The sequence below is a fragment of the Dromaius novaehollandiae genome, chromosome 3, assembly GCF_036370855.1.
Source record: "Dromaius novaehollandiae isolate bDroNov1 chromosome 3, bDroNov1.hap1, whole genome shotgun sequence".
Taxonomy (NCBI): Eukaryota; Metazoa; Chordata; class Aves; order Casuariiformes; family Dromaiidae; genus Dromaius; species Dromaius novaehollandiae.
Genome location: NC_088100.1, coordinates 64014391 through 64034809, shown reverse-complemented (window position 1 = coordinate 64034809; position 20419 = coordinate 64014391). Strand labels below are relative to the sequence as shown.

Below are 20419 nucleotides of genomic sequence, written 5' to 3'. Positions count from 1 at the left end.
TCATGAAGCTTAACTTCTACCTCCAAAGACACAGGTCACCTAGGCTAAAGGAGATGTGTTTTAGCAGGCAGCACAAGTAGTTTCCGTTGGGCCACTAGATTTTAACATCATGGATATATACTGTCAGATCATGGATGTGGTCTGGATACTGCAGTTGGCCTGTGAGAAGTTATAGGAATGAATGGTTTTGTCCTTGCTCCTAACAAAGTGCCTCCAGTTATGCAAATCTGCTTGCCTTAACACAATCTACAGATCTATGCTCGCTACACCCCACCCTCCCTTATTCCAGGAAAAGAGGTTTCCTGCACAAGGAACTGCTCCCAGTTTTCTTTCAGATGTCTCTTGTGCACTGCTCTGCCAGCATGTGCCCACATGCAGTGCCAGTATAACAATTACAGAGGCTGTGCTAACAGTGGTCAACATCCAGAAACAATCACATAAATCAAATTTGGACAAGGATGTACTTAACTCTGCACCAGACATCCATTACATTGTTATTGTTCTTTTAAAGTAAACAAACTCAGTTATGCATTCAAATAAGGCCTGTGAGTTTTCCTTCACGGCATCTTCTTTTTATTTTATTGCACTTCAGCGTACAATAAAAACAGGTCATTCAGCTCGTAAGTAGATAACAACAGGTTTATTAATCTTCAAATAGCTAGCTGATTCAGAAGCAGGAAATGTTTTTATTTTTTCCCCAAAAGGATGCAGAGCAAACCCAATGAACATATATTACGTCTTTAAACACCTGCCTTAGACTCATACAGTTTATAATGCCCCCTCCCCATCTTCTGAGAATGTAAAGACATGCTGGACTCATTCCCAGATGTTCAAAGAAAAGCCCAAAGAATCAGACAGGATTGACACAAAAGTGCTGGAAGATAAGGTGACAGGATCAAACTGGCAACAGAAAAAGATTTACTGTCCAGATAGTTTGCAAACAGAGAGGACTCTAGGAAACAATCTGGTTCTGATCCTATACATTATGGGGGCAATTTCCTGCACTGCTTCCTGTTTTGACAACTGACTGCAAAGCTTTTATTTGAAAGCTCTAGATATATTTAATTGACTAATGAGGAATAATGGGTGTTTGCCAGTAGTTTTTTCTGTCAAATCACACCAGGCATTTAAATTTAGATTTTAGATCACCTTTACTGAAGTCTTGTTTGGCATACACATTGCATGACTTGGTTGCTAAATTTCTCTTATAAAGAAAAGAGCGTAATACTGATGATTGATAGAAAAAATTGCTCTGTCTTCTTGATAGCTACTTTTTTCACAAACTTGTCATATTATCCAAAATACAACAGTCGCAGGAGTAAGGACAGCTGAACTGCCACAAGTAACAATTAATCCCAAACTTCATATTTCAAATTTGAATTTCTGAGAAGGTAAACTGGGGGACGTACAGGTAACCTCTCCTCTCTCTTGTGACCTAGTCTTTCCTGTTCCCCTGCACCTTGCAGTTCAAAAAATCCTTCAGAAAGGAAATACTGCAGATTTGAAGAAAGGCCAGAGAGAACACACAGAGCACCAAAAACCTATGTAAAATATTTGTTGCTCAAAAGCTTTCAGTTTAGTGTAGAAGAACCAGGAAGTTCAGGTAAGTGCTCTAATGGTGCTTCCGAATCTTTTGAGGCTCTTGTCAGAACCTGACACAAAGAAAGGTTTGACTCAAAAACAGTAGTAGGGTTGAGCCAGTATCAATGTTATCATCTGAATATATGTTGTCCACAACAATTAAAAAGATAGAATGGACATGGTACGCTATGCAATACCTAAAGACAAACATGTTGTACTGAAATCTCGTAAATGTAGAAATCCTCACAGGACTTTCCCAAACTAGGGGAGAATCCAAAAAGATGTGTTATCAACTCTTTGTTTTCATCTGTTCTTCTTATGTATTAAAAAAATTAAAAATGCTACAGGGGAGGATATGCTTAAATCCTCTGTGAAATGTCTCAGAAGCTAACAGCACACAGTTTTTCAAAGGTTTTCAAAGACTAAGTAACAATGACTGTTTAGGGGCAGAACAGTTATTTGTAATACTTGCTTTCAAGTATTGTCCCCAAGTGTTTGTGATTATGGTGATATAAATGTTAATTATACTAACATTCAAAATCCATAAATGCAGGTGAGTAATGAATCAGTAAAAATAATTTCATTCACAGTCTTCTTTATCCTTGCTGTAAATTAAAGTTTTGGTATACTATGATTTGTGTATTAAGTTCTTTGCTCCTTGACTCTTGATAATATTCAGTGTTAAAGGTCAAGTGCTTTCCATTAGCTGGCATTGTCCATATGGGTGACAAATGTATTATTTTTCTTTGAACAGCTGAACATAATTCTTTCAGTTAGGAAGAGGCTGTGAGAAAGAGTGGGACTCTGAACACACCAGAGAAAAGTAAAAAATTAGCAGAATGAAAAAAGAAACTTTTAAATTTTCCATTTTGAGTCAAGATACCATTCTCAACCAGCTGCACAATTGCGCAAAAACAGTGCAGAATCCCGTTTACAGAAGAGGTGCTCATATGCTTCTTGGGTGAAGGTAGTTAATGTAATGTGACAGAATCTGGGACACTAACTTGACAGGTCACCTTACTGTGGGGCTTCCTCCTCCTGTTTGAACACTATACTTGAAGTGACCATGACTTAAAGCAGGTCGATTCCCAGATCATCAGGTTCCCCTATAATCGTCAGCATCTTGAAAAATACTAGTCATATAGTTTCCCTACCTCCCAAAATATATTCCTTTTGAGACTGTCTGAAACAGACTACAGAACTTCAGAACTATGCAGATATTGAATTATGCCATTTCACCAAATTCTGGAGAAGCAAGGGTTTCAAAGGCTAATTAAGTAACAGAATACTAGCCTTGGTAACAGGAAGAGGAATAGATTAAAATCTAAATTTAAGATACATTTAGATTTGTTTCTTTTCAGTTTTTCAGCCTTTATTGGTGTCATCAGTCATCTTTACGCAAACAAACATTTTGGAATCCTTTATTAAGACTCCTACAAGTTATTAGGAAACGTGTTGTGTTCCTTTTCACCACACAGCTTTTATTATTTCAATATGAACCTTCACTTTGCCACTTCAATCTCTGTACAGTAGCAGAGTCAGGATCTTTTTTCCTACGACTGCAGATGGTCTACAGCTGATTATAGTTTTTCTAACGGGAAATGGTACATTCCCTCCCCCTTCATTCCCCTGGAGAAAAAGCAACATAACCTGTAATAACGGCAAGCCCAACTTTCATTTATCATCTTAATGATCCTTTCTCCTTGTTCTTTCTTTTCCTTTGGTCATTTGGAAAGTGTCCTCAGCGTTATCTTCAGTACACCCTTTCCCTTTTCTAATCAGGGAAAAGAAGGTGGGGTGGCAGAAGGAGACACTCATTTGGAAAAATTTAAAGGAACACTCTGCTGATTTGAATCTCAAACCTGTATAAAAGAAATGAACATGTTACAAACCTGTATACTTGTGTCAGTGTTCACTAGGACTTTGTGTATGCAGCACAGCTGTTTTTCCTGTTTGCTCTGCTTGCTCTCATGAGCTCTCCTGAAGCACTCGCAAGCCAAACTAGTGCATTTTGTTAGCATATGAAAAACACACATGAATCAATTTCACACTCTGGCTTTCTACTTTACTACAAGGAATGAAGAGCAGAATGTAATCAAAGAGCATGAACGGCAGCAAGTAGAATATACTTCTCAGTCTACCTTTTTATTAAATACCTCAGATAACTCTTAAAATGCACACATACATGACCCCTCCAAAACAGCTGTTCTTTTGATGAGAATACAGGGAGGAAAAACAGATTGACTTCCAGTGACAGGAAGAACTTTGTGATTATAGTGAAGTGTTACTAGAAAACAGAACCATCTTTGTGCTGAAACATTATTAAGAGAATCCTAATTCCTCTTTCTTGAATAGGAAATTGAAAGCCGAATTCAGTTTGGGAAATACTCTTGTCATTCAAACCAGACGCAGGCCTAACCAGATTAAAAGGCCTGCGTGCCTTTGGGATGTTGATGAGTATCTTTTGGATGTACTTATCCACGAGGAACTAAAGACGGTATTATGTAGAAATGATGCAGACCTCATAAGATCTTTCCCTTTCTAATTTAATAACCATCTGGAACTTTAGTCTCATCTCTACAGGCTGGGTTGGGATCTGAGTAATCCAGTGAGTCCTTGAAACCTCCTCACAAGACTTGTTGTGTCCTAACGTAACCTGGGTCAGAAATATCTAAAAAGGCATCTCTCACTCCCACTTCTTTTCCTAGCCAAAGGCAACAAAACAAGACAGTTAACCAAACCTTTTTAACCTCATACATTTGGCTTCAGGTTACTTGATAGTTCAATTTTGGGTTGGTGGCTGTGGTTAGGTTTTATTTTCCCTGGAGATGGGCTGTACCAGAAAGCTTTGTAGCTGTTCAGAATCCAAAACCAAAAATGAATGTAAATTTTGCAAATGGACCTTTCTGTAGACTGGCAGAAACCACAGATTCAAAAGTCCACAGACTTTGGTTCTTTGAGATGGAGACTTCATATCTCTCCCTACTGACCCTGACAATAGTTTTTGTTTTTACAGTATCTAATTCATCACATGCCTGCAAAGCACCACTTTACACACAAAAAAACAAACTGAAAACCAGTTTGCTTGACCCAAATCAGACAACAAATCAAGGATAGAGACTGAACAGAACATAATATCACTGTGCATCACTGTCTATCACTAAAAGTATACTGTCTAAATGAATTTAATTTGCTGAGCTAAGCTTGCAGCACTTTTTTTCGGACTTAACTTCTGCCTGCATGCTAATAGATCTTAGGTAGGTTAACATACAGAATAAAGTAGCCTCTATACGTTTGCAGTGTCTACGAACATATTTTGACCTTTCAGGTATTCTCAGATCCCACAGAGATCTGAATGTACATATCTGTTGCACAAAGTGTAAGAAAACGGGATTTTCTTTGAGCCTGACTAACTGAAGTAACACCATTTTGGTAAAGAGACTCTGGTTTTGCTTGACTGCATTGGTCATATACTGCATCCTTTCCCTTTCCTTCTTCTCTCTCCTATATCAATATATAGCGACATAAATTCTGTCAGAGCCTTGTATTTACTGTGGATGGGCTACTGAAAACACATAGGTGCAAAATAATGAAAGCAATAGGACTACTGATGCTGTGATAAAAACGAGGTGTCCCTGATGCAGAATTTTTCAGGACAAGCTAAAAGTGTAAACAGAAATAGTTTTAAATCTATTCCTCTATGACAGAGATATTTAAATATAGTCAATTAGAAGCTAATAATTTTGTAATTTGGAAGCAAAAATTCAATACAAAGAAAAGTTAAATACAAAGAAGGTGGGAACTGAAGAACCAGTGTGTAACTCTTAAGAATTTCCTTGTTTTGTGACTGGAAGCTTGACAAGCAAGGTTGTAAATGAAAGGTTACTCATCCCCTATGTAACTTATGTTATTTTGTCTATTTTATTTAATCTAGAAATAGAACACAGTATCCAATAAAACTGGACCAGGGTGAGGTCTTCTTGGTTACTGCTGCATGTCCATCTCTCATTCTAGATTTATCACATGGGATTCCTTCAAACTTTTAATTAATGCAATGAAGAAACGTGCCATCTTGGTCACCAACATAACTCATCATGAGATAATGAAATCTATTTTAATCACGGCATATTAGTCACTGGAGTGATCTGGTTCAATGACTCATTGAGCAACTTAGTCAATCAGAGAATTAAATTACTGCTGCCTTACTACTAAGACCCTTTATTTCTGAAATCCAAACTGTGCTTCACTCAAAGGAAAATTGGATGAAGTTAGTTTTCACTGTAGAAGTGCTTCAAATTCTAAATTAATACACTACACATATTCAGATTAACCACTCTTCTGTCTTGGGAATGCATAAAGGTTAATTTAATTTATAGAAATGCAGAAGTGCCAATAAACTGCCATCATTAATTTCAGCCTGTGTTGTTTCAGTTACAAGCTAGATCTACCAACTTTAGAGTCAAACTTTCCTAAAATTTGTGAGGTTTTGGTTTGGAATCAATCTTACACCATTTATACATGTTGCTCTACAGCACTTAATACTCCTCTATTCCATCCCATTACTCATTCTGGAAAATAGAGTTTCTCAGTGTTCAGTCACTTTTTTTTTTTTTTTTAATAGAATGTCACTCACTCATCTTTGTTCCGCTGCTCCCATTTTAAGGAATGTCTTATTTGCAAAAAGAGGAAACTCTTTCCCAATTTTTCCTATCAACCTCTAAGACTGTGCAAAATTTGTACCTTCCAGTTTAGGAGACATTCGTAAAGTTGAATATTTGCTCATAAGCGCTCTAGTAAACATGTGGCCTCGGGTCTGCCATGTTTGGCTTATTTTTTCTGAGGTGTACCTGTGGCCATTAGGAGCGAGTGGTCCTCTTGTCTTTATTATGGCAGGATGGAAAAATGGTTGGTCAGCTTGCCTCTTGCTGATCTTAATATTGGGCTGGCTAATGTCATCTGCCCCAGCTTTCCTGAGGAGGGGAGCTGCTACATAGTTTCCCCTGGAGGTGCTGGGTCCATACTATCAACAGGAATGAGCGTCTGGTCGGCGATGCAGGTCTCCACAAGTTGCAGGGACCAACTCAGGAGGCTGAGGCAAATGTACACTCCTAGCAACATGGAAACCTGGAGTCCCTGGTGACAAGGGTGTATTTTACATTCAATTCTGTATTCTAGAATTATGTCCTAGTTCCAAAACTCACCAGGCACGGCTCAAGAAAAGCTTGCAACTATGTACCAAAAAGACAGGAAGATGCTAAAGACTTGTGTTTCCTCCAGATAGGATCCTGCAAAATCCTCATGGCCTTGACAACGTGGTACTCACAAAGTGAAATAACTCTCACTAAGTTTCTATATATCACAGACAGGCACTGGAGGAATGTTTAGATGGCATCACAGACATTAGCTCAAACAGCAAGAAGCTAACACTAATCCAGTTGGCTTTGATTATGGCTATAGAAGATCCCATTTTCAGAAGACAGGAAGTTTTTCTATCCAAAAAGACTTAACAGCATCTTAAATTACGCAGTGACGTTACTACAGGAATCCAGAAAAAACAAAAGATATGGTCTACTCAATGTTAACCCATACAAGACATAGTAGGGAAAAATTTTCTAGTTTGACTGAATTTGTAAGTATGTTAAAACGGTTATAATTAAGCAATGTTGTTGCCATTAGTCATGTCCTGAAATTTTAAAGAAAATGTTAAGTATTTGTTTAAGAGTGAGCTTCAGTGTTTTTACTGATTTTGAAAAATGGTGGTATTGTATTTGGAATACTATTTCAGATGGTATTATAGAGAATTATCAGATGGATCTATTTAAGCTCCATTTGTCTGAATTAGCGAGAAGGTGGAGTAATGTTTATGATGCACTTCCTTATAAATTCTGAGGATATTGACCATAAAATTTTCTCTGCCTCATCCCTCTCTTCCTCATGGTAACAGTTTTTTAGTATACAATTGCTGTCCATCAACAATTGCTTGTCCAAAACAAACTGATACCAAAACATGGTATCAGAGTTTTACTGTAAGCATTACTTGGGCACTTTTCAAAAAAGCTTGCAATAGTGACATTCATGTGATCTGTTTCTTTTTGTTAGGATGTACAGCAACCATGTTTCTTTTACCGCTTATACAATATGTATAGAGGAAAGTGATTTGACAGATGGATATATAGACAAATAAAATGAAAACCTATTTACTTCCTGGAAATACACATATCTGCATGCTCAGGCACTGAGTGCATTCATGTACTTTTGGACATCAAGTAAGCTTGGTCCAGTGCACTTGCCATCTACAAAATTAGTAGTCAAGTGCCTAGAAATCACAAGATTTTGGACTAAAAAAGTAGCCTAGCACCAACTCCAAGGCAGAAAAGAGGAGATACACAAAAAACTGAAAACAATGAGAAATCCCAAATCGGGATCATGGCTTTTTCGTACATATAGAGAGACCAAACATGATCAGCCTCAGTTCAGATCTACTTTTGGGTTAAGGAAAAGCAGCAAAAAGAAAGAATAAATCAGGAGCCCTCAGGAGAGAGCACACAGGAATAGAAGCACAGAAGACCCAGCTGCCTATACGGGAGCACTGGGCTTGAAGGTGCCTATAGAGCAAGGCATCTCTCAAATTTGGTAGTTATAGCAGAAGGGTTAAGCTGACTGCTCTACTCCTTGCATGATCAAAGGCTCAGCATGCACCACTACATCTCACTTCACAGATCTCCTGCTAGACATCCCAAGGAAAGCACTAGCACTTCCCAGAAGTTGGCAGGATCTGAAGGACGGCAGGGTTCAGCTACAGGGAGTAAAAAAAAAAAAAAAAAAAAAAAAGTCTATCTCCAAACAAAAAGCTGAAAAATTTTTAGTTTCTTTTATCAGGGAGAGGAAAGAACATATATGATGAGAAATTTAAGTAACATGTATACATCTAAAATAAAGAAATAATGAATTAATCTAGTTGCACACAGATGTGGACATTTATTCACTTCTACTGTGTGAACAAGAAGTGTTTTATATACTTTCCATCTTTATAAGAGAATCAACCATAATATTTCCACTTAGCCTAAAACAGTTTTTTCTTCACATTTTTCACGGGCAAGCCAGAATGAAATTATCCTCAGAACTCTGCTCAACCACTGTATTATTCCTTGTTTGTCCTCGGCAAATTGCTGGACCCATCTTAGCCCTTATGTCTTTCTAGCTCAGCCATAGCAAGCAGTCTGATGGACTTATGACCTAGAAAATACCTTTTTTAAACAAGACTGAAAGCAAGCACTTTGCCAGACTGTAGTAATTTTGCCAGCTTGTGGGAATGCAGCATATCAGAGCCCAAGCCCGTTTTATTAGTTGCTCTTTTCTCCTGCTTCCACGTCAGGCCTCACCCTTTTCAGCTATTCTTCTTTCCTCCCTTTCTGCCACCTACCTCCCTGCTCTTCCTAGTAGTTCTGGAAAGCAGTTACAGCAAGAAGATTTAAAACTTTGGTTTCATAATTGCTTTTTAATGAAAAGCATAATCACTAGAAGATTAAAACTGTAATCACTAAACAAACTGTTGGAGTTTCAGTCTATTTTGATGAGGACAGTAAATAACTTCTGTTTCAAATGTTAAAACAAGTGATCTGTGCAACACATCAGGATACTTCTAGATCTGCTTGTATCTGAACTTCAGGGTTACACTGAATGCTAGAGGGCTCAAGACCAAGAATTCATTCTTTTTTATTTTTGCACACTGGTTAATGGGTCTGTGTCAGTACAGAGAATTCATGAGTTGAACCCCCTCCTTCCCCCCCCCCCTTTTTTTTTTTTTAAGATTTGCCCTCCTTTATTTACAACAGTGGCAAAATAACTTCCATCAAAATGAGGTTAAGATTATTTTTAACAGATGTTCACTGCTGGCCTGACCCAAAATCCATTGACGTCAATGAGAAGACTCCATGGGGCTTTGGATTGGGTTCTAATTGTTGGAAAAATTAATGTTATTGTAAACCACTGGTCAGTGATGTCACATGTTCCCCTTCTTTGCCAATTCTATACGACCGGATAACAGACTAACATAAATCTGTTCCAACTGTTGGCCGAGAAGCTAAAGGACACAGAGGTTTATGTTTTTAATTCTGACACCCCCCCCCTTCCTCCCCCACAGCACACACCATGGCACTACTGTATTTACTTGACAGACTTAGCATTATGGACAGTATTCACATAATCAAAACATTTCACAGTCAAACACTAAGTGGGAATAATAGAATTATTGATGCTGACTCTATGAAGACAGCTAGACTACAAATATGTATGAAACAAAATACTTTGGTCATATACTTTCAACACTGATTTTAATATATTTTAAAAATTCAGAACTAAGTGAGGGGTTGCACTTACTATTAAGAAGACGGAAGTCGATAAATGGGTAGGAGCCGCGGCGCTCAGCGAGAACCCCTGTCTGACCTCTCACCTGTGCATCTCCTGCAAAACACAAAATCCCCAGACATGTTAGAAGGGGTAGCTGCCTTTCTCTGTTGTTTAGGTCTAGATCTATTTTCTGTTCAAACTGGTGACGCTACACTCCTCTAGTGGGAAAACTCAGGTCCAAAAGATTGTCTCCCATGACATCCCTGTATGCATCCATGCATTTAGTAAAGCAGTGCAGTTGATCCTCTCATCAGAGCAAAAGGTCTAAAAAGACATATCCATCCTATTGAACAGCTTCTCAACCAGTAAGGAGACTCGCACTGCTTCAGGAGAGCTCTGCAGTCTAGTTTTTTGTTCGAACAACGCCACTCAGATTCTGAATGTTGCGACATTAAACTCGAAGGACTCAACCTGGGACTAGGCTCACAGTACAATGATATTCTGCGAATGATCCAAATCTAACAAGACTAATGCTGCCAACTGTTTCTGCTAAAACAAACAAACAAACAAAAAAACCCCAAACCCAGAAACAACCAAAAAAACCCCAAACCAACCTTCCCCCCACCAAATCTCCGAAGTCATGGGATGGGACTGGTCTCAAACTCATGCGATGATAAAAAAGGAACATATTTTGGTTTCTTTTTCATTTTCTGCTATTTCAGCATTCCAGAAAATTTTGTCCTTTTCCTTTTCAAACACTGAAGTTGCTTTCTTCAAATGAAAGTCAATATTCTGAGATAAGCATCACTCCAGAGACTTAGAGTATATATTTAAATATTACAAAATTACAATGCAGTTGTAAGAATTAGTATCACTGTGTAATTCACATTGACTAGAACCTGACTTACCACGTAATATTGATGAAACAGGCAAAACGGATTTAAGTGAAATACTGTTCAGCATGAATAGCAGTTGCAAAATCTCTACATAGGTAGGAAGTACTGGGAAGCAGATATAATTTTTACACTTCCATAATTTTAAATATCTTGCATTGTAATTCACTCATGTCTTTATAGGTAAATCACAAGACCAAAGTGTTAAATATTCTTAAATAAAACTGAGCATGGAGATTTTGGGAGCTGGGGTTGAAGTATTCAAAAGTTCTCTACAAGATTCATTCCTCCTCTCTAGAAACACAGGCCATAGTGTTGAAAGCACACCCACAGTACTTCCTGAGACAGCTCGCATGGTGAGACAGCTCGCACTGTGGGCCTCTCAAAGTTTGCAATAAAATTATGAATTATTAGTTATTTTGAATAATGTTTCCTCTGGGATCTGAATGCAGCATCTCAGTAGTCTAAACAAAAAGAATTGAAGAATTTGGCTGCTAGCTTCTACTGCTGATGTTTAGAAACAAGAAAACATCTTGCAGCACAAAAGAAGGACCTACTTAGATACTGTTATTTTTTCTATCTTCTCTTCACTAAAAATATGCTTACAATTATTTTTAAGGGATGAAGGCCAAGTAAAAAACTATTAAGCTGAATATTCTAGGCAGAGAAAGTCTTCTGTTCCCTCTAGGAGTCCTTAGAGGCATGAAAGACATAGGAGCATGCAGTCAAATTAAGGATATTTCAAACACAATCACTTCACAAACACAATCTAAAGTATAAATCTATTTTTTTTCCTCTTCCCTACTTGTATTTTGCTTTTTTGTCCCCAGAGATAGACCATGTGTTGACTGTATTCAACTCCCACTTGGCAACCATGAGCTGCCTGTCACTGGCTCTAAGGAACCAGCCCCAAACAACGCGAGCCATTACTGACCCCACTTACCCCCACTGACAGCAGGGGCAGGAGGTGCAACTCTTCAGCTGCTGCAGTTCAAATATGTGATAACTGCATGGGCCTATCTTCATTAGCTATTTAAAATAATGTGTGACTGTGGCAGCTGCGGCATAGAAACCTATTTTTCTGTGATCCTTCTGCTAAAGGGCAGATGGGTGGAGCAAAGAGCTGAATCCTTTGTAAAATACCGAAGCAAGATTCATCAGCACCCATGAGTCATAGTCCACAAGCTAGCAGCCTAACTTACATGTACTGCTTTCTGCCACAGGTAGACCCATCAAATTGGGTGAGTCATGCAGAAAGAGTAAGAATGGCAGCTGTATGGTACACATAATGTAAACCAAAAAAATCAGACAGGCTTGAGCCTGTCACTAGAACAAGCACCAGCAAATTAAGAACGGGTGTAAATTCAGAGCTTGCCTTGATCTAGGCTTTTGTTTTTTCTATACGCACCAATGAATTAACAGCAAACTGCAAACAGAACCGATAAACATGTCACCGATGTGAGTAAATCAGCAAATAACTCAGAACACTTTGAAAGACAGAAATCCCAAATCAAAAAATCTGAAAAAAGAAAGACACATGATACTGTAAAACCAGAAAGAATGATTTTCTTTCTGGATATGAAAGAATAAATCTATCAGATCAAGAAAGGTATCACATTACTAGAGAAAAACAAAGGCATACACATTTACAGATAGAAAAAATTATCCAACTCTGATTCCAAATTTTGATGAAGAGAATGTTAAAGGTAAGTAGACAACTGGAACACAGAAGAAAATGCCATGTGGGCTTACCAAAAGTAAACCATACAAGCTAAAACCTGATACTGAAATACCTTGAATAAAATAGTTAATTGTTAGACAAGAAAAAAAAATGTAGCGTGTTTCAAGCATATGGACTTCAATAAGCCTATCAGGGAAGGCAAGAGACAAGTACAAATACAGTTATTTGGAAAAGACTAAAGGTAAGAAGATAATAAGGTGTGCTGAAAGAAAACTATTTTGCTGGGGAACAATTACTGTCATGGTCTTTCAGAGATTCATATTGAGAACAGTGTTAAAAATTTTATTAATCTCAGGGCACAGAAGTAGGAGAATACTAATGAAATTTGATGATAACACAAAGCTGGAGATAGCAGGTATATGTGGCTACAACTATTTTAAATACATCTCACTGCTACTGCTACCTGCTCTGCCACAGCTGCTCTATGCCCCATCTACCTGCAACTTCCACATACATTTTCCTGGTAGCCCAACTTCCTCTCATGGTCCTGCTGCTGTCTCCTGCAGAATTAAAGCCTAGCTAACTCAGATACATATATACATTATTCAGGCAAGGTAATTCCAGTAAAGAAGGGGAAATCTAGGCAGGTATTGATAACATTAGACAAAACACCTGGTGTAAGTTCATCTGAAATACTGTGTCTGAGAAAACTGAATTCCTCTTGCAAAAAGTGCAGAGAGTGTCTTCTAGAAAGGTGACCAGGACACTAGAGAGTCATTCCATAAAAGGAAAATCCTCATGGAGTAATCCTCATTTTGATAACTACCAGAAAGGAAAAAGAACCATTCAGATCATCAGAAGAATAAGATTCTGAAGGAGGAGATGAAAACAATCTAAGTTGCTGATGGCAAGGGTTGTATAAATCTTGATTTGACCTGAAATAGTTAAAGATCATGCATGATAATCAACAGACTTGCTACCAGTTCTGTGTTCTTCAAGCAAAGCCAAAGCGAATGAATTTTAAGCAGCAAACCTGAGGACTTGAGGCTGAAGTAGTGGAAAATTGCTGATTATTCCAGTTGACTGTGTCATTTTGCATTTTTTACAGACAATAAAAGATTGGGCTGTAGCTAGCACTGCAGAAATCTATATGCAGAATAAATCTGCATCCCCACTTGTTTAGTAAAAGCCACTAAAAACTTTATGTTCAAGGATTATTAACTTTACCCTCAGGAAAGGCAAGTTTCTGATGAGTAAAAGATGTTATCAAGTAGCTCTACCTAATGAATCTGTTATTTCAAAATACCTTGCCAGGTGCCACCTAGTCTCTTGCTACATCATCAGAGAAAGATTAGTTAGGAAGTGGTGGTGGGCTAAATCAACCACACCTGCCTTCCTCTAGTCCCTTCTTGGCTGACGTGTTTGGAAAACATATTCTTCTCCATGACTTTTAATAACATGTAAGTACACTCAACGGAGATAATAAAAATATGGATTGCACCAGATGTACATGATAGCACGTGATTTCTAATTTCTTTAAGGCAAGGGCTATTAATGGCAAAACACCGGACTCTCTTTTTCTTTAGATACAGGGTTTTTGAGGGGGACTTTCATCAGTATCCTAGGCCTCTACACCAGCACTTGCCATTTTAGTGATTGAGTTACTACACAGTAACACATTTGCCTGCCAAGGATTATGATCCTGTGGTAGGTGGGGAGAAATGGACTGGTTTATGTATGTCCAAATTTCCACTTGGTATCCATATTCCTGTATGGACCGGGGTCTCCAAAGCATACTAGGAGACTTGATCTGCACAGATACATGATATGGAACCTGGTTCCCTTGTGTAAACTTCCATCCCTTTGCTTTCCAGATTAAAGTCAAGCTAAACAATTGCTCTGACAATTTATACAATTAGCAGTTTTAGATAAATAGTCCTTCTTGCCGTGAAAGGAAGGATTCTGTGGAAACAAGGCAGGAAATTTTGACAGCTCATTGTGTTCCCAAGTGAAACAGAGAGGGCAAAGGGAAACGGTAAGGGTACAGGTCCTCTTTCATGTCCTCAGGCCAAAGATACAGGGCTGGAACATCTCTGATTACAAACATGAAGAATTCGAGCCTTGGGGGAGCTGGGAACTAGATGCAGCCACGAGACCTTCCAGAGGAGACATTTCTGAAGGAAACCACTGTGCGCTTGAATTTTACCTTTTCCTCGTTAAAACAAACATATGAAAACAAACCAAACAAACGTGGAGAAGGTAACAGGCATCTATGTGGCACATTATACAGCTGATAGCAAGGACTGACACGCATGACAAATTATAGTACAGAAAAATCAAATATGGGGCAAGAAACACAATACCACTGCAACCAGAGTGTCAATGTAATTTCAAGATGGACAGAAGGGTTAAGGAAAGAATTAGGCAGCTCGGAGCTGCCTCGACATCTGGAGTGAAGAACCATCTGCACTAACAAAAAAAACTTCTCCAAGACTTGCCTGAAATTACGTGGGATTCCATTTCACTGAGCAAGCACAACAAATTAGGAGAGAAAACAGGGCTACAGCCATGACAAAACAACAAAGCTGCTTCATGCACCAGAAGTTAGGATGAGCCACCAAATCATTGATTTTATTTAGTATACAGCTCCATGTGGTAAGTCATGAATACCACAGAAAATTCACAAGAGGTTACAAGTATTTACTCTAGTCAGACTTTTCTACGATTTTATCCAAATATTTCTTAAGCTGACTGTTTCAGGACACATACTGCAGTGGCTGAGTACTTTCCATGGAAAACAGAATGGCAGTAATAAGGCCTCTAGTGGACTCCATGGAGTCCCTGGCTCTTTTACTATTTCAGTTAATAAAAAGGCTTGGGATTTCTGAGATGGAGGAAGATGAGTTGTTGATGTTTCAAATGTCATTCCAGCTTTGGTGGAAAGCTTTCTAAAAGAGATTCCCCCTGCAGCAGTCTACCCTGTGAACATACAACCTCCAAGCAGTAATAAGTAAATAAATGAACGCTGTTGCTTGTACAGGTAATACATTCTCAGCTTAAGGCTTGAATTAATTTTCAAAGTTTTTATCTCTTTCCTCTTTCAAAGCAGAAACTTCAACAAGTTGAATGAAAATAGGCATTTCCCATGGAGATTTCAATTCCTAGGAAAAAGCCTCTTTCACTTAAAAAATAAATATTTTGATTTTTTTTTTTACCACTCAGTTACTTGAATTTCAGCTATATAAAATGCCATCTCCAGATCAGCAATGGTTGAAGATGAAACATTTCAGTCTTCTATTTTCTTATTAAATTGTATTCGGGGTGGATGGTAGATCTCAACCTCAACATGAACTACTGGTCCAGCCTGGCTGTACCAGGCAACTGTAATTGCTGCCCTCCTTTACTAAAATCTGTACAACTGCCCTATCTTAGCTGCTTAAACAATATTAACAGTACTGCTTGTGTCTATCGAGATACATGCTAGAAAGAGAAACTGGCAATCTGCTCATAAAGCCCTCCTCAGTACTAGAAGTCTCCTGAAAAGATGGCTTTTGCACTGATATATAGCCTGGATATACAGCCAGGGGAAGATACTAGGATCCACAGGCATGGGGTTTTTTTCTAACACTTGGTCCGTTTTGACAAATGAGCATCTTGAGTAAAGGTAACTAAAAATGTTTTATGGATACCTTTGAAATCCTTCCTTAAACCTTATCAGGTCAGAACAGTAATTTGCGGGAAAAGATTTTAGACTGAAATATCTTGAGGCAAAACTATTACAACGCTGTAGCAGATTTGAAAAAATGCTTGCAGACAAACTGAAATCCAAGAGGAAGAAAAAGCTGCTCACAGAGAATGAGTTAGCAGCAGTCAAGGGAAATTCATAGGCTCAACCAGTAGCCATATTGTTCTCTTCACCCATCTATTTGCTCTTGCATGAGCAAACACAGACTGAGTAAGAGAATAACTACCTCCAACTGAAAAAATGGTCTGAATCTATGATGACAGACAAGCCTAAATATGCCAAACAAGGTAACTGCCCCAAAAGTCAGTACATTATACTGCATGGCAAATGCTTTCAATTGTTTCAGAGTTTGATAACGGGCTAGGAATTACTGCCTGAAGCCCAGATTTATTTCATCCAACTTTTGGCATAAGTCTGTGGAAAGGCATAGGTGTCTCCACCCAGTGATTAACTCTTAAATGGACTGCACTACCTTTCAGAGTTGCATGCCTTTGACTTGGCTGCAGTGAGTCTAAGCTAACTCCGTTCCTAAATTAGGTGCTACAGTTCTGAGTGAACAGCGGAAGAATCTGAGCCCTGGTCCATGAAGATGGTTTGCAGCCAGCTGAGACCACACCAAGGCTTTTATCTGTAAGTATGCTACTAACTGATTATCCCTCTGAGAGTTATTATTTTGTAATAAATGTAATAAACACATTCAGTTCACACTGATGTGGGCACACACAAAATACAGTATGCAGGTGCATACAGTGCAGTACTATCCCACAACTCAGTTAAACAAAAATCAATGCTTGTTACGCAATAGTAATTGGACTGGTGTTTTTCTCTAAACTGAGGACCTGAAATAACTGTGTCCTAGTTACTACTGTGTGATAGTCATTTAACTATTAATATTTTCTAGCAAAAAGGACAAAATTTTATATAAGCATTTATATAAGATATGAAACCACAGAACACAAGGACACAAAGGGAGCATGAGAACATGGGTAAAAGCCATGGACTACTTATTTGCATACACACTTTTCATTTTGGACAAATCAAAAATTCAGATGTGGAAGTGTGCCAGCAAGTTTTTCAAAACTGAGTCAATAGCTTTCATATGTTAAAAGAAAGACAGAGAAGTCTTGGTATCTGGCAGCAAGGAAGATTAATAGCCAGTTATTGAACTAAAAGAGGAGGCAGGTCTTGGAAAACAGAACACGAGAAAGCACAGGAACTTGTATACATATACTATTACAAATGCAGAAGACAGAAATCATCCATCACCACCTCCATACCTGAAGGGAATAGCTTAGACAACCACCTTAACTTTGGTAAATATTTTGCTTCAACTACATAAAAAAAAGCTAGCACTAACTACCTAGAAGGCTGAACTCACTAGTCAAAGATGGAAAGGAAAGTCTGGGAACACAGGGAACTAGGAGGACACATGGCATACCCTGCCTCCACTTCTCTTTTTCAAGTGATCCCTTTACAATCCCAGTTCTTGCCTGAGCTGCAGCTTATAGCACTCCCAAGCTGCAGCCTCTGACCAACAGTGTCTTGCGAGTTTCACTGCTGCTCCAGTCCTGCATGGCAGTATTTTGGCTGGCCTGAGTCTTATGATGCTGCTGCTGCTCAGCAAAGTTCAGAGTAGTAAAAGTGTCACCTTTGCTGGATCGGGAAACCAGACTGGCTTGGGACCCAGGGCTGGATGCTGTTGGTATTTTGAATGTTACCTTTTCCTGCGTTAGAGCTAAGAACCACCAGTCTGCGTTTGGGAGTTTTTATATCACATTATTGGGGCTTTAGTCCTGCCTGCCTCCAAACATCCATCACGGACTTTTCATGGAAAGAGGATAGCAATGCAGGTAGGGCACTGAAATATCTTGTTAATTCTTGTCTTCCTAAATTGTTAGATAGCCTGTAAATTACTCTGTATTAGAAGACACGAGTTATGTCAGCAGACTCAGTTACTTCTGTCACTATCGTTGCTATTGCGCTGGAGCCCTGTTGGGAAGCAACAAAACTTGCTACTTTTCTCATCTATGAGATTAAATCCAAAATAACATGTTAAAAACTAAAAGATACATCCTGAAATGATAAAAGCTGTAATAAAAGTCATAACAACAGCTACGGTGTGCTCTTAGCAACAGGTAGTAGGTTGCGTTACCACGGTAACTTTGAAGTCTTACTGTCATACTCCTCCCGTTCCTTTCCCAAAAAATTATAGCATAAGGAAAAACACATTATTAATTACTTAAATTGTACTTCTTGGAACCTAGTCTTCTGCCAGACTCCCCACTACTAAAATAAAGATGTACTAAACAACAATTTCTATAGACTTGTACACTTCCACTCCACATATTTGTCAAAATACGTTAAGTAGTTCAATATAATAACTTCCATTTTACATAAGTGAAAGAGCACAAAGAACGCGTGTTTTGCTCAAGACCAATGACAAAACCATATCTAGAGTTCAGGTCTTCCTCTATATGCTTCATGCATTAGGTCAAGCTACTTCTTTTGCAAGTTCCCCAAAGATATGATTTTCTTCACTCATAGTTACATCCAGACCTTAAGCTGTCCAGACTATAAATTATTTTCTTCACTGTCATAAAATTCTAGCTATGGCCGCCCTTTCAGAGATCACTTAGCACTTGCCCATGTTTTGCAACTTCCAGCTGAAACTGTCTAAAACTCCTACATGTGATTCTATTACGTGGATTTCTGCTTTGAACATTACCAGTGCTTTAAATGATTCCACTATGAGAACAGAACTGGACCTCTTGAATCTTTCAATGATGGTTTTAAAGCTGAAGAGTAGGTTCTTTTTCTATAGAAAGTATGATACTGCAATCCACGTATGTCTAACATAGCCAATTAGTAAAATTTGATATATTATATATATTTTATTTACATCAAATAATAATCGATATCATGATATAAATGTTAATAGTAAAACACTCATAATTTCAGGTGGACTAGGACAATGAGCTTGCATTTGAGAAATGTTCAATAACTCGAGATTAACAGTTTTATTTCTGAGAAAGAGAGGACACTCTTGGAATTAAAGCACTGAATGATAGTCATAAGCCCTGAGCTCATTTCTTCATTTCCATGCCTCAGTTTTTCACTCCTCTGTTTTGTCTGTCCTGTGTAGACCCCAAGTTCCCTTACACAAGGCCTCAGTGGCTGAAGGGTATCTAGTACCAGTACTGCAATCCGGTCACAGTTTCTACATAACCATAATACAAACTTCAATTATATTTGCTTTCCATATTACCAACAGTCAAGTCAGACAGTATTCAAAGAAAATGAATTCAGAGGTTTCTCCTCATACCATCAATCCAAAATTTGCTTTCAACTGTGAAAAGACTATTTCCACAGCTTTGCCAATGAGATTTCTATACTTTCTGTCTCCAATGAAACTAAAAAAGATATGCATTCAAAACCATCAGCAGTAACCCAACAATTACCATTATTTCAACCCATCTCCCTACTTCTGTAACCATTCAGCCAAAACCTAATCTCTGCTTGTTAACAGATTTTACACAATTGCAGTTTGGTTTGTGGAAAACCCTTCTTCATTTTATACCAGAATTGCATGGCTGCCACGTTCTCCTCACACCAGAGAAGACTCAGTCTTTTCTGACTCAGCCTGCTGCCGGTATCTAACACTTCTGTCTAACTGTTGTAAGGTGCTTACACACCTCTTTAAGGTACATCAGTGCAGAGTCAACTTTACAGATAATTAACTGAGACACAATAAAGTAAATGAGTCTTGGTCTTGTGCATGTGTGCATCCACCACATGCTCGTCCTTCCTCATCGGTCCCAGCCCACCCTTCCTCCCCTCTTTTCCACCTCCCCTTTGCGCTATTTTTTCTTAACTCCAGTGTGACCCTTCCTCCTCCCCTTCCCTTTGACTCACAGCTCACTCAGTCTCCCATCTAGTCACTCTGGCTCTTCCCGAGGTCGGAGTATCGCATGGCACAGTACAAGGAAACAGCAATAGCAGCCACTGCCTCCTTCTGACGGGGCTGCCCCAGGAGCCCTCGTGGCTGGGAAACAGCAGTAACTGGGCAGGGAGGAGGAGGAAGTGCTGAGCGCTGGCTCCAACGTGGGCCGAGTTGCCTGTAATATCTTGCAGGAGAAAACTTTATTCGCTGCCTGAAGCTTTGCTGCGAGG

At 38.7% G+C, this 20419-nt stretch overlaps 1 protein-coding gene across 5 annotated transcripts in view; it reads right to left on the bottom strand.

Annotated features, from left to right (window-relative positions):
* PDE7B (phosphodiesterase 7B) overlaps positions 1-20419 on the bottom strand; it is a 192254-nt gene that overhangs the window by 36078 nt on the left and 135757 nt on the right. For all 5 annotated transcript variants that reach the window (XM_064509024.1, XM_026120540.2, XM_064509025.1 and 2 more), the window contains one exon: positions 9961-10044. In XM_064509024.1, coding sequence (XP_064365094.1) covers positions 9961-10044 — 84 coding nt within the window. The remainder of the gene's footprint in view (positions 1-9960; positions 10045-20419) is intronic.